General features: G+C 38.3%; 1 protein-coding gene across 5 annotated transcripts in view; it reads left to right on the top strand.

Moving 5' to 3' along the window:
- The window catches only part of CNTNAP2 (contactin associated protein 2), a 1,965,211-nt gene that overhangs the window by 883,403 nt on the left and 1,055,363 nt on the right, over positions 1–26,445 (top strand). For all 5 annotated transcript variants that reach the window (XM_045053282.1, XM_045053281.1, XM_023250688.2 and 2 more), the window contains 3 exons: positions 12,170–12,373; positions 16,302–16,486; positions 22,711–22,854. In XM_045053282.1, the coding sequence (XP_044909217.1) occupies positions 12,170–12,373; positions 16,302–16,486; positions 22,711–22,854 (533 nt within the window). The remainder of the gene's footprint in view (positions 1–12,169; positions 12,374–16,301; positions 16,487–22,710; positions 22,855–26,445) is intronic.

Genomic DNA, 26,445 nt, shown 5'->3' on the forward strand with positions numbered 1-26,445 from the left:
CAATGACACTAAATCCATATCTTTCAATAATCACTGTGAAAGTAAATTGACTAAATGCCCTCATCAAAAGACATAGGGTATCAGAATGGATAAAAAAAAAAAAAAAACAAGATCCATTTATATGCTGCCTACAAGAGACTTATTTTAGACCTTAGGACACCTGCAGATTGGAAAAATGGGGGGTAGAGAACAATCTGTCATGCTACTGGATGTCAAAAGAAAGCTGGACTAGCTATACTTATATCAGACAAACTAGATTTTAAAACAAACACTGTAAACAAGAGATGCAACGGGCATTATATCATAATTAAGGGGTCTGTCCATCAAGAAAAGCTAACAATCGTAAATGTTTATGCCCCCAGCATGAAAGTACCCAAATATATAAATCAATTAATCACAAACATAAATGTGTAGATAATAATACCATGATTGTAGGAGACTTTAATACTTTACAACAATGGACAGACCATCTAGGCAAAAAGTCAATAAGGAAACAATGGCTCCAAATGACACATTGGACCAGATGGACTTAACAATATATTCATAACTTTTCACCCAAAAGCAGAATACAGATTGTTCTCAAGTGCACATGGAACATTCTCCAAAGTAGATCACATACTGGGTCACAAAATAGCTGTGAACAAAAGGATTGAGATCATACCATGCATATTTTCAGATCACAATGCTATGAAATTTGAAATAAACCAGAAGAAAAAATTTGGAAAGCCCCCAGATACTTGGAGGTTGAAGAACATCCTACTAAAGAATGAATGAGTCAACCCTGAAATTAAGAAATTAAAAAAAAAAGATGAAGCAAATGAAATGAAAACACGATAGTCCAAGCCCTTTGAGATGCAGCACAGGCAGTCCTAGAAGGAAAATACATTGCAATTCAGGCCTATCTCAAGAAGCAAGAAAGGTCCAAAATACAGAACCTAACCTGACACCTGAAGGAGCTAGAAAGGGAGCATCAAAGACAGTCCAAAGCAACCAGAAAAAGAGAAATAATAAAGATTAGAGCAGAAATAAACAGAATAAAAAAAAAGTATAAAAGATCAATGTATCAACAGCTGTTTTCTTTGAAAGAATAAACAAAATTGATAACCCCCTGGACAGACTTCTCAAAAAAAAAGAGGACCCAAAATAGATAACATTATGAATTAAAGAGGAGATCACAACCCACACCACAGAAATACAACCAGTTATTAGAGAACATTATGAAAAATTACATGCCTACAAACTGGACAACTTGGGAGAAGTGGACAAGTTCCTACGCATTCACACTGTACCAAACTCAAATGGGAAGAATCAGAAAATTTTAACAGACCCATAACCAGTGAAGAGATTGAATAGGTTATCAAAAAATCTCCCAACAAATAAGAGTCCTATGTCAGATGGCTCCCCAGGGGAATTCTACCAGACATTTAAAGCAGAGTTAATACTTATTCTGTTCCAAAAAAATAGAAATAGAAGGAAAGCTTCCAGACTCATCCTATGAAGCCAGCATTGCCTTGATTCCAAAACCAGACAAAGACCCCACTAAAAAGGAGAATTATGGGCCAATATCCTTGATGAACATGGATGTAAAAATTCTCAACAAGATACTAGCAAATCGAATTCAACAGTGATTTTTTTTTTAATGTTTATTTATTTTTGAGAGACAGAGCATGAGCAGAGGAAGGGACGAGAAAGAGGAAGACACAGAATCCGAAGCAGGCTCCAGGCTCTGAGCTGTCAGCAGAGAGCCTGACACATGGCTCGAACCCACTAACTGTGAGATCATGACCTGGGCCAAAGTTGTACACTTAACCTACTGAGCCACCCAAGCACCCTAAACTCAACAGTATATTGAAAGCATTATTCACCATGATCACATGAGATTCATTCCTGAGCTTCAGGGCTGGTTCAGTATTTGCAAATCCACCAACATGTTGCATCACATTAATAAAAGAAAGGATAAGAACCATAGGATCCTGTCAATAGAAGCAGGAAAAGTATTTGACAAAATACAGCATCCTTTCTTAACAAAAACCCTCAAGAAAGTCGGGATAGAAGGAACATACGTTAACATCATAAAAGCCATATATGAAATTCCCACAGCTAATATCATCATCAGTGGGGAAAACTGAGAGCTTCCCCCCTGAGATCAGGAACACGACAGGGATGTCCACTCTCACCACTGTCGTTTAACATAGTGTTGGAAGTCCTAGCCTCAGCAGTCAGGCAACAAAATGAAATAAAAGGCATCCAAATTGGCAAAGAAAGTCAAACTTTCACTCTTCACAAATGACATGATACTTTACATGGAAAACCAGAAAGACTCAACCAAAAAACTGCTAGAGCTTATACATGAATTCAGCGAAGTTGCTGGATATAAAATCAGTATACAGAAATCAGTTGCATTTCTATACACCAATAATGAAGCAACAGAAAGAGATATCAAGGAATCATTCCCATTTACAATTGCATCAAGAACTATAAAATACCTAGGAATAAACCAACCAAAGAGGTAAAAGATGTGTATGCTGAAAACTATAGAAAGCTTATGAAAGAAATTGAAGACACAAAGAAATGGAAAAACATTCCATGCTCATGGATTGGAAGAACAATTATTGTTAAAATGTCAATACTACCCAACGCAATCTACACATTCAGTGCGATCTCAATCAAAATAGCACCAGCATTCTTCACAGAGCTAGAACAAACAATCATAAAATTGTATGGATCCACAAAAGACTCTGAATAGTCAAAGTAATGTTGAAAAAGAATACCAAAGCTGGAGGCATCACAATTCCAGACTTTAGCCTGTATTACAAAGCTGTAATCATCAAGACAGTATGGTATTGGCACAAAGACAGACACATAGACCAACGGAATAGAATAGAGAACCCAGAAATGGATCCACAAATATATGGCCAACTAATCTTCGACAAAGCAGGAAAGACTATCCAGTGGAAAAAAGACAGCCTCTTTAGCAAATGGTGCTGGGAGAACTGGACAGCGACATGCAGAAGAATGAACCTGGACTACTTTCTTACACCATACACAAAAATGAACTCAAAATGGATGAAAGATGTCAATGTGAGACAGGAAACCAAAAACTACAGGAGAGAACAGGCTGCAACCTCTTTGACCTCAGCTGCAGCAACTTCTTACCTGACATGCCTCTGGAGGCAAGGGAAATAAAAGCAAAAATGAATTGTTGGGAATTAATCAAGATAAAAAAGCCTCTGCACAGCAAAGGAAATAACAACACTAAAAGGCAACCAACGGAATGGGAGGAGATATTTGCAAATGATATATCAGATAAAGGGTTAGTATCAAAAATCTATAAATAACGTACCAAACTCAATACACAAAAAGCAAATAATCCAGTGAAGAAACGGGCAGAAGATATGGATAGACACTTTTCCAAAGAAGACATTCAGATGGCAAACAGACGCACAAAATGATGCTCAACATTGCTCATCATCAGGGAATTACAAATCAAAACCACATCGAGATACCACCTTATGCTGGTCAGAGTGGCTAAAATTAACAACTTAGGAAACAACAGATGTTGGTAAGGATGTGGAGAGTGTTACCCTCTTGCACTGTTGGTGGGAATGCAAACTCATACAGCCACTTTGGAAAACGGTGTGGGGTTCCTCTAAAAATTAAAAATAGAATTACCGCTACAACCTAGTAATAGCACTACTAGAAATGTATCTAAAGGATACAGGAGTGCTGATTCGAAGGGGCACATGCACCCCAATGTTTATAGCAGCACTATCAACAATAGATAAATTATAGAAAGAGCCCAAATGTCCATCAACTGGTGAATGGATAAAGAAGATATGGTATATTGCACAACGTGGATGGAACTGGAGGGTATTTTGCTAGGTGAAATAAGCCAGTCCGAGAAAGACAGATATCATATGCTTTTACTCATATGTGGAATTTGAGAAACTTAGCAGATGACCATAGGGGAAGGGAGGGAAAAAATTAGATACAAAAAGGGAGGCAAACCTTAAGAGACTCTTAAATACAGAGAACAAACTGAGGGGTGATGAGGGTGGGGTAAATGGGTGATAGGTATGAAGAAGGCACTTGTTGGGATGAGCACTGGGTGTTGTATACAAGTGATGAATCACGGGAATCTACTCCTGAAGCCAAGACTGCATTTATGTTAGCTAACTTGACAATAAGTAAAATATTAATAAAAAAGAAAGAAAGAAAACATAGACATTTTAAATTTCACAGGGCTTGGAACTGGGCAGACGTGACTGCATGAGATAGGAAGACACTAAAGAAAGCCTCAGGTCTCTGTCTTGAGTGACTGGATAATGGATCCAAGGGCAGAGGTAGCCAGCCCAGAGAAGGAATTATGTGTTGGATGCATAGAGTTAGATTTACCTGTGGAAAGTCCATGTGGATCTTCCAGGCAGTTAGATACCAGAGTCCAATCCTATGGAAAAATAAAATCAGACTCCTCTGATGTTGTTTTTCTGCCATGAGTTATCAAGTACTTAAGGGCAAAGCAACACAATTTAAGGAGAAATATTGCACAAATTGTGAGATGCTGACCTTCATGTAAGAGCCTTGAAGGTTTTTGTTTTATTACTTCCCCCAAATAGAAGTGACTTTTCAGAGTCTATATCTAGATAATTTTTGAAGTATTTGGAAAAGGCTTATTTTGCTGCTATTATTCTAAATTACCTGTTATTGACATTTTGGAATCTATTTTAACTCTTTAGGTTTAAACCACAGGTATATTGAAAGAAAAGGCAGTGGTTTAGAAGAAAGAAATTAATCAGAGTAGTGTGCCGATGAGATGAGATAGATTATGTTCTTCCAGAGTTAATATCTGTTGGTTGAATAATACCAAGTTAATTAATAATAATGGAACGAATTGTATCCCTCCACCCCCCACACACAAAAAATAGCCTAACATTACCATTCTTTTCTTCTGATAGTTGAAACCTTGGATATATGAAAAATTGTCATGCCCAAGGGGAATCAGAATGGTTCTTGAAATTTCTTCCAATCTGGTGATTCTGATTTTTAATGAAAAAGTAAAACAATAGTGTATTTAATACTTTAATCCAATTTATTGAAATATGAATGACAACATGAAATCATTTAACAAATACTTACTGAGTCCCAACTGTTTCTAAGGCACTGAGTACTGGCCTTCAGGATGAAGGAAAACAAAGTCTCTGACGCATATGTTTTCAGAAGAGGAGAATGTGTACCATGCTGTAAATATATAAACACATGAACATGTCAGGTAGAGACAAATGTTGTGAAGAATAGAAGTGAGTTGAATAGATGGAGAGTAAAGATGGCAGCAGGCATGCTGTTTTGTAAGGAATGGTCAATGTATTCAAAATAAAATGGGGCATCTGTTGGCTCAGTTGGTAGGCATCCGACTTTTGGTTTTCTGCTCAGGTCATGATATCGTGGTTTGTAAGATTGAGCCCCACATCGGGCACTGTGCTGTTAGTGGGGAACCTGCTTGGTTTTCTTTCTCCCTTTCAGTCTCTGTCCCTCGCTCACACACATGTTCTCTCTCTCTCAAAATAAATAAACATTAAAAAAAGATACCCATACTTTAAAAAAGAGTATATAGATTTGCATTTATGCAACATTTACAAAACTAAGGAAATTTCACCTGGTAGTGTTTTTAAACTTTACTTCCAGAGATATATTTCAAAGTATTGAAAGTGGCCTGGGTATGTATTTATATAAATGTAATGTTAAAAATGGGTGCCTGGCTGGCTCAGTATGTAGGGCATGTGACACTTGATCTCAAGGTCATGAGTCAAAACCCATGTTGAGCATAGAGCTTACATAATACGATGTACAAAATAGGAAATTATTTTTTTCAAATTAGGAAATTATTTTTAAAACTTAAAGCTCATGTGCAGTAGAGTACTATGTAGCCATTGAAAATTTCATTGAAGAAAAATTTAGCAGAAAAAATACTGGAATAATATATATAGAAAAACATTGAGTATTTTGATAACTATGTGGTATAATTGTATATAATGTAAATGGCCTTTTTTTGCTTTCATATATGATATAAAATTTTTACAGTGAGTACATATTTTATGATAATAAAACAACTTTTTTAAAAATATCAAACCCTTTAGATTACCACTTAAATTAATGGTCACTTCAGGGGCGCCTAGATGGCTCAGTCGGTTAAGCATCCAATGTCAGCTCAAGTCATGATCTCATGGTCTGTGGGCTTTAGCCCTGCGCTGGGCTCTGTGCTGACAGCTGAAAGCCTGGATCCGGCTTCGCATTGTGTCTCTCTCTCTTTTTGCCCCTCCCTCTGCTCACACTCTGTCTCCCTGTCAAAATAAAATAAAGACATGAAAAAAAATTAATAGTCACTTCAGTGTATTTAAATAGTAATCAGTAATCACTTAAATATTACTACTGCTTTTAAAAGTCACTATGCAAAAAGATTTGATTGAAATGGAGAGAGCTTCAAAATCATAGCAAATCTTTGTGAAATCAGCTACTAAGAAATACTTCATAAATTTGTGTCCTTTTTCTTTCAGTCATCTGTTTGTGTGAAAGGATATAAAATACAGATAGATTACAATGATGTATATTTACAGAAAAACTATTTTGTGCTTTCTAAAAAGCAGACTAAAAAAACAAGCTGTGAGTTTCTCAGTACCATGCGAATTTGGGGCTTCTTGGAAAAATGTCTGATTTCTACATTCAGGGCAAGGACATTGCAAGATGAAGTTAGATAATTTTGTAGTGCCAGGAAGTGAGGAATTGAGTGAGTGAGTAAGAGAGAGAGAGAGAGAGAGAGAGAGAATGTGAAGGGGGAGTGGGGGGCAGAGCAGGAGGTGCCACAGGGCAAACAGACGGAAGAGATGCTCTGAAAGAGCTCCTGATGGCCAAAGCTGGAACACTTTGAGTACTGGCAGTATTATTCAGTTCAGCTAAAAGCATAAACATGTGCAATCCCACAGTGATATACATGAGTAAATGAATAGAACAAATCTTCCTTCAGAAGAATTCCAAGCAATACATGTAGATACTTCTGTCTCCATGAGCTGGAGTTAATTCCCCTTACCCTATGTATGGACTGAACCCTGGTGACTCACTTCCCCAGAGAGTAAAAGGAAAACAAAACAAAAGGAAAAACAGTAAGGCGGCAGATAGCACCTTAGCCAACGTCACCAGGGAGAAGTTACGTTGAGATGGTGCTTCCCCTGGTAAGTGATGACACCGCAAGTCTATGGTGGTCTCCCCACACAGCTGTAACACCAGTCCAGTCCTCAAAACTTCAGACCTACGTAGGCTGAGGAAGAGTCAGCAAAATATGAGTCTTCTAAAGTGTCAGAGTTAGAGAGGACTGAGAAACTGTCACCAGTTGGAGGAAACTAAGGAAACATGCTGACTGAATGCATTGCGAAATCCTGAAAAAGAAAAGACAAGACATTTGTGAAAGCTGGCGAAATCTCAACATGGTCTGTATTTCAATGAATAGTGTTCTACCTAAGTTAATGTCTTAGATTTGACACATATGCAGGTTACGTACAGTGTTAACAGTAGAAGAAGCTGAGTGAGGGTGCATGGGAACCCTGTTCTGTCTTTGGAACCTTTTCTGTTTATCTGAAATTATTCCAAAAAGAAGTTTTATTATAAAGAAAATAGCAAAAACAAATTCTCATTGAAGAAATTGGACATCCGACTGATGGTATGTTTTTAGCTAGCAAAAATCCTCTTTTGGAAAAAAAGTGACATAAAAACTAATGTTTATTGACAAAAACCAAACAGTAGAGTGTAATCCATATGTTTGTGTGCGTACATATATACGTATATATGGATTATATAGATTTGTTATATACATATACACACACATACATATTCTGTGTATGCAGATTCAAATGATCAGAAATGGACATTATGAGCGGCACCTGAATGGCTCAGTTGGTTAAGCGTCCAACTTTGACTCGGGTCACGATCTCACCATATGTGAGTTTGAGCCCTGCATCTGGCTCTGTGCTGATAGCTCAGAGCCTGGAGCATGCTTCAGATTCTGTGTCTTCCTCTGTCTCTGCCCCTCCCCTGCTTGTGCTCTCTCTCTCAAAAATAAATAAACATAAAAAATTAATAAATGGACATTATGAGTAGCTATTTCAGTAAAATAGAATTATGTCCTTTTGATTTTGTTCTTTTTTTAATTTTTTTAAACGTTTATTTATTTTTGAGACAGAGAGAGACAGAGCATGAATGGGGGAGGGTCAGAGAGAGAGGGAGACACAGAATCTGAAACAGGCTCCAGGCTCTGAGCAGTCAGCACAGAGCCCGACGCGGGGCTCGAATTCACGGACCGCAAGATCGTGACCTGAGCCTAAGTCGGACGCTTAACCGACTGAGCCACCCAGGCGCCCCATTGATTTTGTTCTTTAACCCTTTTGTATTCTCAGTTCTTTTGCAAGAAAGTGAAGTATTTATAAGAAAACAGGAAATCAGAAGTAGTTCCTAAGTACTTATTTTGGAGTGCTGTATTCAAATACATTTTTATTTCTTTCAAACAAATAGGCTAAATTACCATTTCAAATTATATATATGCTTATTTTATGTAAGTGGCTTGGTGCATGAAGGTCAATAAAACATGAATTAGCTAAAACATACAATTTCTCAACTAATATTTGTAAATATTATTTATCCAAAACTCAAGCTGCTTATCAGTCAACATTTTGAACCATAACCAAAGGAAATGACATTCTTGTCTCTCTCTCTCCACCCCTCCATACACACACACACACACACACACACACACACACACACACACACACCCCTATGCATATATCTATATAGAATGATGTTTGGATAATTCCTCACATGAAATAGGTGGGTAGGTGGGTAGATGTAAAAGGATGTGCACCAACCTTTTGCCCATATTGATCATATTGGTGATCTCCTATGTTCAGAATTTACTTTCTACATCTCTGTTTCTGTATTAATTTCCTTTCAATTGGAAACATACATTATATTTTAGTAAAAAAATATAGCAAAGATAGTTTTTAAATATTAAAATCTTTAGAGGGTAAACCCTCCTCCAAAATATCCAAATTCGGAAAGTAAAGACTAACAATGAAATTAAAATAAAAAGAAAAGACAACTGCCTTCTCTACCATGACATTTTGATGAATTGGGCACGTTACCAGCTCTCTGAGTTATTGTTAGAAACAGAATGGGGAAGCACTGTGATTTTGCATTCAGTCTTTGACTAGCCATTGTTGTTGTTCAGATTGCTTAAACAGTTCAGCCATACATATTTAATCACTGCATAGAAAACTTAATTCTAGGGAGTGATAAGCAATCAGGGTAATAGGGGTGGGGGGGGGGAAGGTGGCTTGTCCCAAAATAAGCACAACATAGTATTAGATGTCAAATGAAATTTAAATATATTTTTGTAGGAAATAGAATTAAATTCTGATAGTTTTTATAATATCCCAGACTCTCTTCAGAGTGTACAGTATGTTTTTCTGTAAGAATTTTATATCACAGATTATTTAGAGGAATTTTGTAATTTCAAAGACCACTCTAAGCTCACGTCCACATACTGATATGCAAGCTTTAACTTAGTCATAGGAGAACAGCTTTGGTTTCATAATGCAAGAGAGGGGGCTTGCAGAGCATTTTATCAGTTTCTCGAATGACCATTGACTACTTAACCATTTGTCAGATGAGTGTTGGTCCACATGAATAGGGTTCCTTTATGTGTTTCTTAATATTCTAGGGCTGCGTGAAGACATCAACCATGCCCATCCTTCTTCTCACTTTTTCCATTGTCCTAAAAGTGAGGACGAGAGGCACCAACATTTGTGCTATTCTGTGCCTGGAACTGATTGTAGATTTTGATTTAGAAGAAGATAGGGGAGGGGTGAATTCTTTCTTCTATCTAAGCTCAGGGAACATTTCCTTCCTGAGAGATGAATGGGGAATATTTTATGTCAATTAATATATATTGAAGGTGTATAAAACAATGATGTGTCTATTATTCAACTGTCACTGACATGAAATTGACTGCAAAATTACTTTCTGGAGTTCAGAATTTACTCCCTCCTCCTGACTTTTCGTTTATGCACTTTTCAAGACAAAAAGTAATTTCTACTGACTGCTGGATTATAAATTCAACCTGGGATTTTATAATCATATTCCACTTTTTTTTCTCTCTTACCTCTCATCACAGATGATAAAGATATTGCAATTGGAATTCAGCTGTGACAGTATAGATGATTAAGCTAAAGTCTAATTGGCTTTGCAGTGTTAGCAGAAGCCTAAATTTAATGGTTGGTTTTTCCCCCATAGTAAAATAAACCTCTGTGATTTACAGCTTTCGAGAACAGAATTCTGTTGATTAAGAAGGTCTTTTTATGGACGGTAAAGAATTGACTATATGGATGAAAATTTAAAGTGCAAAGTTATATTTTTCTTTCTGAACTTTGTGGAATGCAACAATTCTCTAATTAAATAAGAGCTAAATAGGAGCAAAACTTGTAATGGCAAGTGATGCACAAAGTGGATGTGGCCGTGGTGACTACGTTCTGTCCCACCACCGAAGCTACCATGGGGTGGCCCGCTTAAAGTATTCCCTGTGGCAACTGAAGCAAACGAGTGCCAGAGAACTAGGACAGGAGATGAGAAAACATTTCTCCAGGAGACTTTAAACTTGTTATTATTTTTCTCCAATGTCACTCTGGAATTCTTTAGCAAGACCTTGCCCCAAACTGAGAGGCGGGCTTCATTCAGGCTTGTAATTCTAAAGTAATTAAAGCTATCTAGTTTGACTAGGTTTTGTTTTATTTTTTAAATTTGTTTTTGATGTTTATTCATTTCTGAGAGACAGAGAGAGAGAGAGAGAGAGAGCGCGCAAGCGAGCACGAGCTATCTCTGGGGGAGGAGCAGAGAGGGAGACTTAGAATCCAAAGCAGGCTCCAGGCTCTGAGCTGTCAGCGCAGAGCCCGAAGTGGGACTCGAACCCACGAACTGTGAGATCATGACCTTAGCTAAAATCAGACGCTTAATAGACTGAGCCACCCAGGTGCCCCATGACTAGGTTTTCTATTATTTAAAAGTAAAAGCTAAAAGGAAAGGATTTTTACAAATATTTTTAATGACAAAGGTCTAATTATAACTAAGCTTCTGTTTGTACTCAAAACTTGATATGAATAATTACAGTTCATCTTTGAGCCATCCCATGGATTGGGAATTTACTAACCAATAGTGCATAATAAATAAGATACATTTCATTTTTCTTTCTGGTGTGAGTAAGTAGCAATTATGAAACTAATCCACTCCCCCCCCATCACCTCTTTCTAAGGATGGTGACAAAATTGTTCATGCTTCCAAAAAGTTTATATAATTTTATGTCTTCAATAAAATTCTCTAAACTCAAATTAGAGTTACTCTAGTCAGAGATGAGGCTAGATATTTGTTCTTCTAACACATATATGGGTAAGGATGTCTTTGCTCATGGTAGCAAAAAACATGGGCAGTCTGTCTCTCTCTTCCAAAGACATGCAGCTAACAAGAAATTTCAGGCAGATGTGAGGTCCAAGAGCAAATAGTAAGAAGCTTCTTAAAGTTCAATTAGCTATAAACTCTGGGTACTACCATAAAGGCTACTGAAAATGGAGTTGAATATAAACCGTTAGAAAAATGAGTACACCCTCAAACCTTGCATTCCAGGATCCTTTATTCTTATATCAAAAAATAAATTTGTGAGTGAAGTGTATATTTAAAAACCATGAGTAGCCCCATTTAAGAAATATAATATTAAAATCTCGTAATATGTCAAAGATTTTTAAAAAATTACTTTTTTCCAGTAAACTCCAGACTCCCAAGTTAATATTTGAAGCATATAAATAATTAATGGAATTTATGTTGTTAGTATTATAATTGAAGTAAGATTTTATGCTACTAAAGGTCCCTTTGATCATTTTTTATGAATGCCCTCCCTAAAATTTATTTCAGAACACATAAGCCAAAAGAAGAAATAGAACAAGAACGAGGACTCCAGATTTTTCAGGAAAAAACACTTCTTTCTCATTTATTCTGTGCAGACATCCATTGGAAGTGGGTGTATTTTGCAGTGGGTAGGGACATATAAGAATTGAAATAAAATGTTACTTGTTTCTTCTTTTAGGGGCTGATGTTATCAACTTTGATGGCCACGTTGTGTTACCATATAGATTCAGAAACAAGAAGATGAAAACACTTAAAGATGTCATCGCCTTGAAATTTAAAACCTCTGAAAGTGAAGGGGTGATCTTGCATGGAGAAGGACAGCAAGGGGATTACATTACCCTGGAACTGAAAAAAGCCAAGCTGGTCTTCAGCTTAAACCTAGGTATGTTCTGACTTTTGGCCCTATTCTTTCCTTTTATTAGTATTCCCATTAGTAAAAGGTTAATGTTGCTTAATCCTTAAAACGTAAATTATTAAAAAAAAGCAGTTTCTGTTATGTTTTCAATTCATTTTTTTAATCCATAGTGGGTTAATCCATTTTAATTCGCATATACTTATTCATTAGAAAATAATTATTACATTCTTGGCCTAATAAGCAAGGTACTGTACTAATATCTGAGATATGGTGGTGAGCAAATAGAGAAGGTCCTTGAGTTCACGAAACGTATGACCTAGTGGAGGAGTCAGACGATATCTTATCTATTATTATTTTTTATTTTTTTATAATTTTTTTTCAACGTTTATTTATTTTTGGGACAGAGAGAGACAGAACATGAACGGGGGAGGGGCAGAGAGAGAGGGAGACAAAGAATCGGAAACAGGCTCCAGGCTCTGAGCCATCAGCCCAGAGCCTGATGCGGGGCTCGAACTCACGGACCGCAAGATCGTGACCTGAGCTGAAGTCGGACACTTAACCGACTGCGCCACCCAGGCGCCCCTCTATTATTATTTTAAAACAACTGGATCAAAAGCAATGACTTCAAATAATGATAAGTAGTATCAGCTCCATTAAATAGGCTAAGATGATAAAGGATACTAGAGGCAAGAACGGTCAACATTGGAATAAGTACTGAGGAATATCCTTCCCGGGAAGATACTTAAGCTGAGATCTCAGTTATGACTAAAACTAGCCATGAGAATGTTGAGGAGAAAAAGCAGTCCAAGGTAGCAATCCCTACTGATGAAAATCTGGCCTGCTCAGGGAACAGGAAGGAGGCTGGTGGGGGTGGATGAAATGAGTCAGTGGGAGAGAAGACAAAATCTGGACGTTGGGGATTGTTCAAATCCTATTAAGATGCTGTACGGCATGGTAAAGGTTTTAGATATTATTCTTTAAGGAAGAGAAACTATAGGTAGGCTTTAAACCATGTGGCCTCATGATCTTATTTTTAAAAGTTTTGCTGAACCTTCTGTAAAATAAAATGCTTGCGTTTGCACGAGAGGCAAAGCCAGACTTCCGCATCATGCAAGTGAGCGATGGCCCTGGCTTGCGGAGGTGGCCGGCAGCAGAGATGCAGGGAAGTAGGTCTAGTTGGGACATGGTTTTAGCGGTAAGTTCAGCCTGCTTGGTAATTAGAAAGAAAGAGAATTAGCGAAGGAGAATTCCTCGACACCTAATGGATGTAAGTGCCGTTTTAAGAAGTAGAGACAACTCTGTTTTCTCTATAGAGTTTCTTCTAAGAAAGGATCATGAGTTTCTTCTAATAGAGGAGGTCTAAAATGGACATGGTGCATTTCAGTTGCCTGTTAGACACAGGGGGTTGCATGTATGAGATTGAGAGAAGGTGTTACATGGAGACTGAGGGGAGAGGACCGTGGCAGGTAGAAACAGTGGTGTCAGAGACCAGGAAGAGAAAAGATGTGGCTGCTGTTTCGGATTCACCTAAGATGTCACGAAGAGGAAGACAGGCAGGTGAATATTGGCTGACGCCCCATAGAAGTTACTGCTGCCTTTCTCTCCGTGGAATAGAAAGGACAGTAGTTTTATTGACAGGTTTAAGAAAAGATAAGAAATGTGGAAGCGAGTTTTTCAAACATAATCAACTAGAAATCGGAGAATCAGGAATCAGAGAAATGAAATATTGCCTGGAAAAGGAGTTACTCTTTGGTTTGGTTTTTCGTTGTTTTTAAGTGTTTTAAGCCTCTTGTTTGGCTAAAAATTTCAGGATTTATGTAAGAACTTTTTGAAGGGCATCATACAAATTCCATAAAGTCTTCTGTTATAAAGAGTAACAGAATTCTACAAAAATTTACATCTAAAATATATTAATAGCTGAAACTCTCATGTTAAATGCATCCCAGGAGAAAGCTACAAAACTAAAGATTAGAACATGAAAACAGATCCTGAGTCTTTCACATGCTTATCAGTCTGAGCGGTCCAAACATACTAAATTTTATTACTTTGAAAATCAGTATTATACTAAAAAAGACAATTTCTTTTTTTTAAGTTTATTCATTTATTTTGAGAGACAGAGAGCGAGAGAGAATATGAGCAGGGGAGGACAGAGAGAGAGAGAGAGAGAGAGAAAGAGAATACCAAGCAGGCTCTGCACTGTTAGCATGGAGCCTGATGTGGGGCTCGAACCCACGAACCTTGAGATCATGACCTAAGTCGAAACCAAGAATTGATTGTGTTTAACCGACTGAGCCACCCAGGTGCCCCACTCTAAATCATTTTTGAAACAAGTTTAAATAGAAGACGAAAAGCAGAAATGGGTGGGGACAGGTTTGATAACAGAAAATAAAATCTAAGCACTTGAACAAATATGCACACACACACACACACACACACACACACACACACAGCAGTTGAGTTATATCTAAGGATCTTTATTTTTTCAACCCTTTCTCTTTTTTTTTTCTAAAGTGAAACACAGAGAGAAGCCTTTTAAAAGCCATGTGCTTTATATAGGTGTGATGTTACTGTTCTGAAGCAAGTACCCGATCCTGTGACCTCACAGAATGATCATTACCTTTTCACTGCAAAGTAGTTTACTTGCAGTTTTATTGACTGACTGGAATTTATGACAGTCAAGGAAATGGACTCACTCAGAGGTCCACTGTGCCTTTTGAATGCCATTACCTAAATATCAGGCATATCTAGCTGCTGCTGAGTCTTGTAGCCATTTAAAGTAATTTAAAGGAATAAAATTGAGTGTGTCCTTTCACTTAGACTTGTTCATGCTTTTCTTTCTCCCTCTCTGCCCCGCCGCCACATGTCCATACACAATCATGGTCACAATCCCGGCATGTTTCATTTCATCACCAGAAGGAAAGAAAATCCGATCTAGGAAAACTATAGAAAATGTCAGGTGGAGACATCATTAGCATCCTAACTGTGAGAAAAAAAAAAAGAAAGAAAGAATTCGATGCTCTAATCAGTTGTGTGTTTCTCTTATTTCTGTCATTCTATTTATTCTGAAACCATGATATATTTTTATAGCATTTAGTTTTGCCTGACCACGGAAAGCAATACTTGATTAGGCAAACTAGAAGGCAGTATAAAACGTGTGAACGGTAAACAGAGAAGACTTGAGTAAACATTTTGGATTCTTGCACCCTTTCACTCTCATTTATGGCCTTATTGCCATAAACTAGATTAATGCCACAGATACCTTTTTGCAAGTTTTTATTTTAAAATATAACTCGAGTTAATTTTCCGTGCAATTAAATATTACACTGTGCTTAAAATGACCGCTTCTGGAGCCAGTGAGAACTGGAAACCGTCATGCTGTGTTTCCTTGACCGATAATAAAAATAACAGCAACAATGAAAGACGGTTAACAGGTAACATGGCGTAGCGAGTGCTCACTCTTTGCCAAGAAGTAAGTTGAGTCCTTTGCGTGTACCCATTACTTTAATCGTCATAGCAACCTTGTAAAGCTGCTGCTCTTCTTTTCTCCATCTTACACGTGAGGCAGCATACGTGCAGGGAGGCGGCCAGCTCGCCCAGGATGATGGCGCGAGCCGCTGCTGGAGCCAGCGTGAGAACTCGGGCACTTTGCTCCAGAGCCATGGGCACTGACTCTGTAAGGAACCCATCAGATCTAGCGGAATTCATAGCACCGTGGGGGAAAAAAAGCTCATTTTTTTTTTCTTCTTAAAGGAGATGTTTCCCATTTTTAATAACTTTTATGTATTTTGAGTATGCGGCTGTTTTTAAGCATAGTTATGCATGCTGGGCCCTACGGCAGTGTCAGGGGACGGGACTTTTGAGGGCAACGCCGGCCTATGGCTGTAAATGAAAAGTCCGCTGCCCCCCAGGGTCACTGTGGTGTCACTGCCTCATTTCTGTTTGTCCCATGACTCAGGAAGCAACCAGCTCGGCCCCATCTACGGCCACACGTCTGTGACGACCGGAAGTCTGCTGGACGATCACCACTGGCACTCTGTGGTCATCGAGCGCCAGGGCCGGAGCATCAACCTCACCCTGGACAGGGGCGTGCAGCACTTCCGCACCAACGGAGAGTTCGACTACCTGGACCTGGACTACGAGGTGAGCGCCAGCACGTGGCCGTGGCGGGAGGGCCCCGGGGGCTGCCGCCGCCCCCCACGGCTCTGCCGGGAGACCGTCAGGCACGTAGCTGCCAACGCCACCCGTTTTCGACTCCGGGGAAGTCTCATCGTTCAACTTCAGGGCCCAATCTATTCACACTGTCATTTTATTCGTTTCTGAATTTCTAGTTTTTACTTGTATTTGAAATGTTTTAAAAATCTTGGTACCAACGTAATCATTTGAAGGGAACGGACCATCTGTCCTGTCATCAGGGCAATTCAGTAAGTCCAGAATCAAATATAAGATGTAATCTGTCCATTGTTAGTTAATTATGCTATAAATCACCCATTCTTCTTGAGGGTGGATGGACATCATATTATAAACGCAGGGCTGCCTAATATTTATTACAAAATATTGACTGAGAAATTCCAAGTTCTGATTTATATTACGTCATTTATGAATTCATGACTGTAGATAGTTCCTCAGTCAGGTTCTATTTTCTCAGATATAATTATCATATAAGAAATAAAGTAAATATAGAATATTTTAAGAAGTTGTTCATAAATAAGAGGACGTATTTTACTCCCTAAATGACCAACGATTAAAAAAAATTGTTGATCATATCGATCCCACAAAAACTATATAGTCCCATATTATACAGGTTGGCATTTCAGGTTTTTTAATAAATTATTTGGAGAGCAGTTCAACCTTAAAATGTCCACACAAAATGTTAATCACATATAGAGATAAGAGTTCTAGACAAACAGTGTTACATTTTCTAGAAGAAAAAGGATGACAATGAAAAAAAAGAGAGTAGCAGTAAAATAAATAGGATGACATATTATTCAGCAAGAGGTTTCCAAACTTTCTTACTTCGCAAAACCCTCAGTGTGTTATTAATTTTTCCACACAATCCTAGACTATTCTGTAATAGTTTGAGCCAAACAACTTAATATATGTTTATAGCCTAACAACTCAGGAGCCCTTTGAACACAATGCAGCTAAAATAAAAGAAAAAATGTACATTCGTATGAAAGAAAGAACAATGGTTACTTGCCGATGGGCGGCGTGTTCCTGTGCTGTCTAGCTCCTCAGATTTTGGAATCAGATTTGACTGCCATTCTCGTCTTCTGTCCCACTTTTACCTTCATGTGACACTGTTTTTATCAGAGAAACAGCCAAAAACTCATGTTCACAAAGACAGGAAATCATCAAAAGCAGTGTAGTAGGATGTTGGAACGGTGAACTAGTTCAAGCTAGCGTTTCACATAATGCCCAGAACATGTCAAATATCACTGTGTCTTCTTTAAAAATATAAAGTGTAGGGGCGCCTGGGTGGCTGAGACAGTTAAGCATCCGACTCTTGGTTTTGGTTCAGGTCACCATCTCACGGTTCATGAGACAGAGCCCCGCGTCGATCTCTGCGCTGACAGCAGGAGCCTGCTTGGAATTTTCTCTCTCCCTCTCTCTGTAGCCCTTTTCTACTCAGCCTGTGTGTGTACGTGCTCTCCCTCTCTCAAAATAAATTTAAAAACTTAAAAAAAAATATCAAGTGTATGGTAGCTGTGACCCTTTGGGGTTTCTGTGCTCAGTATGCCTCGCTCCCAGTTTTGAAATTGTGTGTACACACACACACACACACACACACACACACACACATACACACACACACACACTCACAGATTTTTAAAAATGTGTAATAGGCTTACCATAAGATAATTGAAAAAGTTAGGATTTACACCTGTGTTTTATATTTTCTTTTCTTTTTTTTCATTAATGTTTATTTTTGAGAGAGAGGGAGACAGAGCACAAGCAGGGCAGGGGCAGAGAGAGAGGGAGACACAGAATCCGAAGCAGGATCCAGGCTCTGAGCTGTTAGTACAGAGTCTAACAGGGGGCTCGAGCCCATGAACTGTGAGATCACGACCTGAGCCGAAGTCAGACGCTCAACTGACTGAGCCACCCAGGTGCCTCTATATTTTCTTTAAATATTTAAATAGTTTCTAAATTGTCTCCAAGATGAATCTGTTACATACATTCCTATATAGGAATTTAAAATAGATTATGCTACATAAACCTTGATATTGAGACTTTATTAACATTAAAATAAGTTTAAGGTTATCAGAAAATAATTGTATCCATTCCCCAAAAATCTCCTTAAAGCAAAATGATTATTGCAAGGGAAAGAATGTTAAAATCCCAGAAGTTTCTCTTTTTTTCTAAATTAGTGTATTTCTTGGCTTAGGTAGCTTATCTCTCCCTGTATGAGAGAACCTAAAGATGAATTATTCATCCTCCATTAATAAACTCTGAAGTATCATACAAGAGATTAGAGATCCTGGAACATTAGCAGTGGGCAAACACAATTCCAATTTTCAAAAAACAGAATTAAAAATTTGGGGTCATACACTCTATGAGTTTGTGGTGAAATCTATGAATATTCATGCACACACAAGACCTTGCATAGAGGGTCAGCACTTTCCTGGACATGTTGAGGCCCATCAATTATACACACCATGTTTGAGAACTTCAGCTGTAGACGACAATGCCTGAGACATTGTTAGAGACACTAAGAAAAATGTTAATTTATTGATAAAGAATCAGGAGTCAGTTGAATTGAGTCAGTCTCTCAGTGTTTTTGCACATATTTCTTTGACTCATCCATACAATAACTAGACTCAGACCCCAAGTGGGGCTTGTTATGAATAATTGAAGTCATTCCTATTACTCAGGAAATTCCAAGGGTTTTAGGAGCTCTGTGCCAGGAACTGGGAACAAAGACCAAATATATTTATTTTACCACACCATGATAGAGTAATCCCATCATATAGACTAAATACAAATCATCTCAAGAACATACATAATAAAAAAATAGAGATGCGGTCTGAGTGGTTATGTTTTGTTTATTGTAATTTAATTTAAATCTATATAGTTTAGTTTTTAACAGTGGCTCTGTTTAACAGTCCGTTTTCATGAGCCAGCATGAGTAGGATTCAGCACACCATAGGGGTAAATTAATACCTATAGCCATTCCCAGAGATGTACATCATGAAAGAAACAGTAGAAAACACGTTTGCTTCTTTGAGGTGACTCAATGTGGGCATTGTCTCGTGGAGGATGGTTTAAGAGTTCACCTTACTCACCTCCTGGAGCCTAGTTACACTGAAGAGTGAGCCAATCACCATTTGCAGGCAAACCGCTAGCCCCGTGCTGCCCTGAGAAAGTACAAAGGTAAACAGATGCACATCCTTCATCTCGGCCAAAGGGCAGGACCACACACTGATGTTTGGCCTGGCTTCTCTCTTTTCCTCAGCTAAATTCCAGGACGCACCCACTGTGCCTGTTATGCCATTGCCTTTGCAGTACAGTTCTGCTTGGGAAGTAGAGGAATGCATGCCCCTTGATAGCTGGAGAGCTAGGCTAGGATTTGAGAGAGAAACCAGCTAGGATTTCGTAGAGAATCAACTGCACGGCACAAACTGGACCCAAAGGCCTGGGTTTGTGTCCCTTTTTGCTTCTTACTAGTGTGTGACACTGGACAAATCATAGTCCCCTTTTGGAAAGTGAATGTAAAACTCCTTTGTCATAGCACTTGAAGAAGCGTAGGAAGCAATAGAAACCACCCCACGTATCAGTTATGTGACAATGCCTCCATATAGAAGGTGATGTGGGCAGGTAGCCCTGGGCTCACATGGCAACGTCGTGGTCATCAAGACCCCAGTCTGCTTTTACCCTGCTGCTCCTCCACCCCCATTGCAAGTCATCCCACGATGGCTCTTCACCTTCCATCTTGCATTCCTAGTGGGAAGGAAGAGTGGAGAAGGCTGTGGTCGCCTCCCCTTTCATTTATAGTTCTTAGACTCACACAAGATCCTACTTTATTCTCACAAGACCAAACCTTGCTTCACGGAGGTTGGTGAATGCCATAGGTTGGCTGGAGAGCTCTGTGCACGCTGAAGAACGTTTGCATTTCCCTAAAGAAGGTGTGAGAAAGGACACTCGGAGCTATCTAGCAGTCTCTGCCGCGCTGTGCAAACTCTTGGCAACTAACAAAATGGTGAATGTGGCTATTTCCTTAGAGTCAGGGTTGTTACTGAATGGTGACATCATCAGTAAGCCAATCGTGAGTTATATGAATATATGATTATCTAGCAACTGCAATGATGGCTTTTTTTGGCTATCTGAATAACTACAATGTCAAAATATTTTGTGGTTCAGGCACTTCATTTTACTGATGAGAATGCATAATCAGAAGAAGTGACAATCTAATATCATATGATTGGTTGTACTAGGAATTGGGACTTGAACCCACGTCTCCTAGTTGTGAGGAAATCTGGTAAATTGAGCCTCTGTTGCTTCCCTAGGGCACCTCTGATGATGAGGTCGGACATGTGCTGAGGGTCGCTGAAAGCAGGGCAACCAGAGGAGTGCTTAATCGTCATCCCAAAGGAAAAAGTTCCAAAAAAGTTCCAAAATAAATAAACCGTACACCTGGAGAAAGAATGAGACAGTATGTTGAAACTAGTATTTAGTAATAACGTTCAAAATGTGCCACCGCATGGGGTACCCGGGTGGCTCAGTCGGTAGAACGTCTGACTCTTGAATTCAGCTGAGGTTATGATTCGTGAGATCAAGCCCCGCTGTCAGAGCGGTGCCTGCTTGGGATCCTCTCTCCCTCTCTCTCTGCCCCTCCCCCACTTGTACTCGCTCTCTCAAAAATAAATAAACTTAAAAAAAAGTATTAAATGTGATGCATGTCATTAAGCATAGAAAATTTTATTCTATCAACTGGGAAAGAACTGGTAAAATATAGATGGAAATTATAACACTCCACGTAATTATCAATAATTCTTACCTTTGGTATTAGATATACTTAGTTAGGACCTAATAAGTTCAGTTTAGTGCCACTTGAAAATATTTTCCTAGTAATTCTACTGTTTTAGTTTACAGTATAATTTTCCTTTTGTCATTTTCTAATCCTTTCTATATATTTATTCTCAATCTCCCCTTCTTCTTTCATATATAAACTCTGTGGTAAATGATACATTTTCAACTAGCCATTATTACCAAATTTTATTTTCAGTGAGGTCCTTTGTTTTTTTATATTGTCTCATAAACTATCATTAATTTGTGCTTTTTTCCCCTAAAACTAAGCCTCTAAAATGCCGTGACACTAAATAAAAGACCATAATTTGCTAATAGCCTCCTAGAACACAAAGGTCTGTTTCTTATGTTTCAAATACAAAGTCTTGACGTTCAAAAATATTTAACAACTGCTTTCATTTTCAAAGCTTTATAGGAAAAGTTAATAATGGTACCATTGAATAATAATTAAAAGAGAAATAACATCTGGGTTATATATCTTGGTACTGCAGCTCTGGTTAGTATTTAAATTTATTTACTACTAATTCACTATTAGCAGTAAATGTCATTATGGCAATACATATATTAAGTATAATTTTACATTATAGGAAGTCGATACTATACTGCTGTAATTTGGCCAAAGATACATGGAAAAATACGTACTCTCTTTTATAGGTGATAGCAGCCAGAGAATCACGGTAAGGGGTGTCCAGCTTATTCCCTAGGATTCAGAAGACGTATAATATCTCTCAGCCTCAGTGCTCACATCACAGCCCCCATGTCCTAATATGTTTTTAATGTAGTAACAAGACTTTTTGAACCAATTTTGGTATTCGAATAAGTCTAGTGAATATTTGACTCAATGGTTTTTTAGAGTAAAATTAAGTCTACATAGGATAAATACAATATTTCTTCCTTTGGGCTGCGGTTTTTTTCAGGGTAGTATTATATTCATACTGGGTATCTCATGATGACTAGAAGCATTGATTAGTATATCTTTGAATGATAAACATAAAAATATGTTTTTAATATTAATAAAAGAAGCGTCCTCAATAAAATCTTTTGAAACATTTCAGGAAAATTTATAAAATGCCTTTTGAGTGGCTACATTGGAAAAGACTATTACTATTTACTTATTAAAATCATAATCTAATTGCCAGAATTAATGATACTGTTATGGACTTCCATAACAACATAATTTAATATGCAATGGATTCTGGAGGAAGAAAAAATGTCTGTATATTCTAGGAGAGGTAAGATAATTGACTTTGGCTATATTAACAGTTTTGTCTAATTTATTGTGAATGTTACTTGTTTAAGTCAAACACAGTGTGAACTTTTATAATTTTCTTTTCTCAAAGATAACCTTCGGAGGCATACCCTTCTCTGGGAAGCCAAGTTCCAGCAGTAGAAAGAACTTCAAAGGCTGCATGGAAAGCATTAATTACAATGGTATCAACATAACTGATCTTGCAAAAAGGAAGAAACTAGAGCCCTCAAATGTGGTAAGATTGCTCACTCCAAAATACTGATGTAGAGAAACGTCACAGTTTTGTTTTCTGTGGAGTATCGAACAGCATCACACAGCATTTGTCATCATGCCGATGTGGGGCTCAACAGTGTAAAAGTAACTTGAGAGTTGCCTAAAAATGTGTAACGAGTGGATATATTCTGAGAATAGGTAATGGTTTTTGAGGTCGATTAGAGTGAAATAGATGGTAAATTTCACTCAGATGGGGCACAGGATTTTGACACCATGTTTCTGGATTCCCTGCCTCAGAGGGACAGGCGAACCTCAGTTGTGCTTTGTCCTGGCAGGTCAGCAGCCCTTACGCTGGCAGCATCATGTCTCCAGATGTCTGATCATATATGGCTTTCCAATTCTTGTTTATGATTTAATTCAATATTTTAGAAAGTGTTACATCCAGGAACTTGATTGTACTCACTTGTATGTCTCCAGAGATAACGCATCCAGATCAGTAAATAAATACACTTTTTGTGAAAGCCCGAACATACTAAATATCAGGCAGTTAAATAAGGATCGATTGCCACTGGGTAGTGAAGGCTGTGGCGTAGCGCCTGACAGGGATCTTCTTCCAGGTCCCTCTGGGAGTTGTTTCCAGATTTAACTGTTTAAAGGAGGAGAGCAAAAATCAAAGAATGCTCTAGCATACCCACTTCTCCATGACACTGCTTAGCATCACTGAAAGATACCAGCTGAAAAATATAGTCTGTGTCCCCTGTTGTTCTGCAAGAGCAGGAGTTAACTTCAATCTACAAGTATTATTTGGAAGAGTCTGGGGTTCCGGAGACCCACGCATTCGAGAAACCACTAACAGTAGATAACGTTACGAATGCTTGCCTCATGTCCCAGAAGAGCTCTGATGGTCTGTTGCCCTGCATTTGAGCCTAGGGTTTTTTTTTTTACAAAATAACTGGACAAAAAGAAATCCTGTAATGAATAAACAGGAGTCCCAGGTCAGTTATAAAAAAAAAATTATTAAGATATAAAATAATTAATGTGAAATTTTTCTTTAATAATTATTTTTTCTTAAAAATAATAGTACATACTGACTAAAAAGTTGAAATTTGAAATCTCATCAAACATTAATATAGAGAAAAATAGTAATAGTTCCATTTATAGGCAGCAGGCACTGTGCTAGGAATGTTACTTTTATGGTAATCTGAGAATAGTACTACAGTATGAGTAAAGATGTTGTCATACACGTTTTGTAGATGAAAAAAAAATGTGAGATTTTACCTGGAAAAGTAACTTTCCAAAATGAATGTGAGTGGATTCACAGCGTGTGACCCCCGAGGTCATAGTCTCCTATATTGTGTTATTTCCTACCTAGAGCAATATTAATATATATGCTTTTTTAAGCTTTGGATAAAATGGCACCAGGGTCCTTTTGTTTTCCCAGAAATCATTGCTTAAGATAAAAAGGTACAGAAGCCAAATCATCAGAATACTGTTTCTATTATCTGCACCTTTAGGAAGTGGTAAAGTGTTATTTCTGCCCAAACCTCCCATTGGGTCTTGAGATGCATTCATTAGGCACCCAAACTATAAAGGATTTTCCTATGGAGACTTATTCCCATGGCAACTTTAACTGCAAAATATATTGTAGTTACAAATGCTATTTTAACGTGAATAACAAAGATATTTAATAAAGATAGATATAAATTATCTGTAATTATATTTGTTAAAATAGAATGAACCCACATGGAATAAGCTTCTAAACAAAAACGTGTACATATTAAAATTTTAGGCAGAATAGAGACAAGTGGGATATTTTGTAAGCAACTCTAAAGGGAATATTTATGAAGGAAATTTGCTTTCAAAGATGTCAAGTGCTGGTATTTCAGTGAAATTGACTCAACACTCCTCCTGCACCCTGTCTTCACGCACAAACACGTTTCCTCATATTGGTTCACAACCTCCTGGAGAGCTTCCTGGGTGTAATCTGAAAACAGCCTTTGGATGCTGAGGCAGGGAGAGACAAAAGAAAGAGGCAGACCACATCCCACTGGTATGTGGCCGGTTTCATAGACAAGCAAGGGACTTGCTTCAAGACAAGCAAGGGAACTTCCAGGCTTGTCTTGGGCAGCCAGGAGATGAGTAGATCTCTGCCTTGCCTGCCAAGTCTGAAAAGTTTTATAGAGGTCTTAACTGGATTCACTTATGGAGACAGGAGGACCCAACTGACTTCACTCAAGTACCCAGTTCAGATAGCCTCAACCCCGCATCTCTGTCTCAAGGCTCTGTCTTTGGAGCGGCCTCCGGGAGTTAAGGAGGCAAGTGGAGCAAACATTCCAAGGATGGGGGAGGAGGTGGGGAGCCTCTCATTGTCCCAGTCCTGCTCCGGGGTCAGCTGGCAGGCACGTCTTCTGGTGACCTCCTCTGGCACCTCATTACACATTGACTCCAGAGTCAGCATTTTTGCTCAGGAAGGACCTTTAGTTTTGCAGGGAGACAATCTCCACAACCCAGGTATGTGGTCAGTTATAACATCTCCATTATTAGGCGACGGCTGTTCTTTTCATCAGTAAAAGCAAGCATTTAAAAATGACCATCTGTGAAGCGAAGCTGCAGATTTAATTTGAATATTAATTCAGAGGGACAGCCTGCCTTAGATGTGATGGTTAATGTGCTGAAATGGAAGAACCATCCATCTAAACATAGACACCGTGGTGTTGTGAAATAAATAAATGATTGAAGGGCCCGATGAAAATGGCAACAAATTATATTCCTCAGGATATTATGGCGGGATAAAAGAAGTTGGAAGCAAATGTAGGTTTTCAGACCTTTAATAGGAAGGTACTTACACACTGAATGTAACGTTTAGTAGTGTATCTGAATGGTAAGTCACATTTCTCTGTACAAAATAGAGGGAGTGGGAGGGGAAAGGAGCAGGCTTTAATGATCAAGTTTCTTTTCTTTTTTTTTTTTTTTTTTTTTTTTTTATATGAAATTTATTGACAAATTAGTTTCCATACAACACCCAGTGCTCATCCCAAAAGGTGCCCTCCTCATTACCCATCACCCACCCTCTCCTCCCTCCCACCCCCCATCAACCCTCAGTTCTCAGTTTTTAAGAGTCTCTTATGCTTTGGCTCTCTCCCACTCTAACCTGTTTTTTTTTTTTTTTTTTTTTTCCTTCCCCTCCCCCATGGGTTCCTGTTAATTTCTCAGGGTCCACATAAGAGTGAAACCATATGGTATCTGTCTTTCTCTGTATGGCTTATTTCACTTAGCATCACACTCTCCAGTTCCATCCACGTTGCTACAAAAGGCCATATTTCATTTTTTCTCATTGCCACGTAATATTCCATTGTGTATATAAACCACAATTTCTTTATCTATTCATCAACTGATGGACATTTAGGCTCTTTCCATAATTTGGCTATTGTTGAGAGTGCTGCTATGAACATTGGGGTACAAGTGGCCCTATGCATCAGTACTCCTGTATCCCTTGGATAAATTCCTAGCAGTGCTATTGCTGGGTCATAGGGTAGGTCTATTTTTAATTTTCTGAGGAACCTCCACACTGCTTTCCAGAGCGGCTGCACCAATTTGCATTCCCACCAACAGT

The sequence above is a fragment of the Felis catus genome, chromosome A2, assembly GCF_018350175.1.
Source record: "Felis catus isolate Fca126 chromosome A2, F.catus_Fca126_mat1.0, whole genome shotgun sequence".
In the NCBI taxonomy this organism is placed as follows: Eukaryota; Metazoa; Chordata; class Mammalia; order Carnivora; family Felidae; genus Felis; species Felis catus.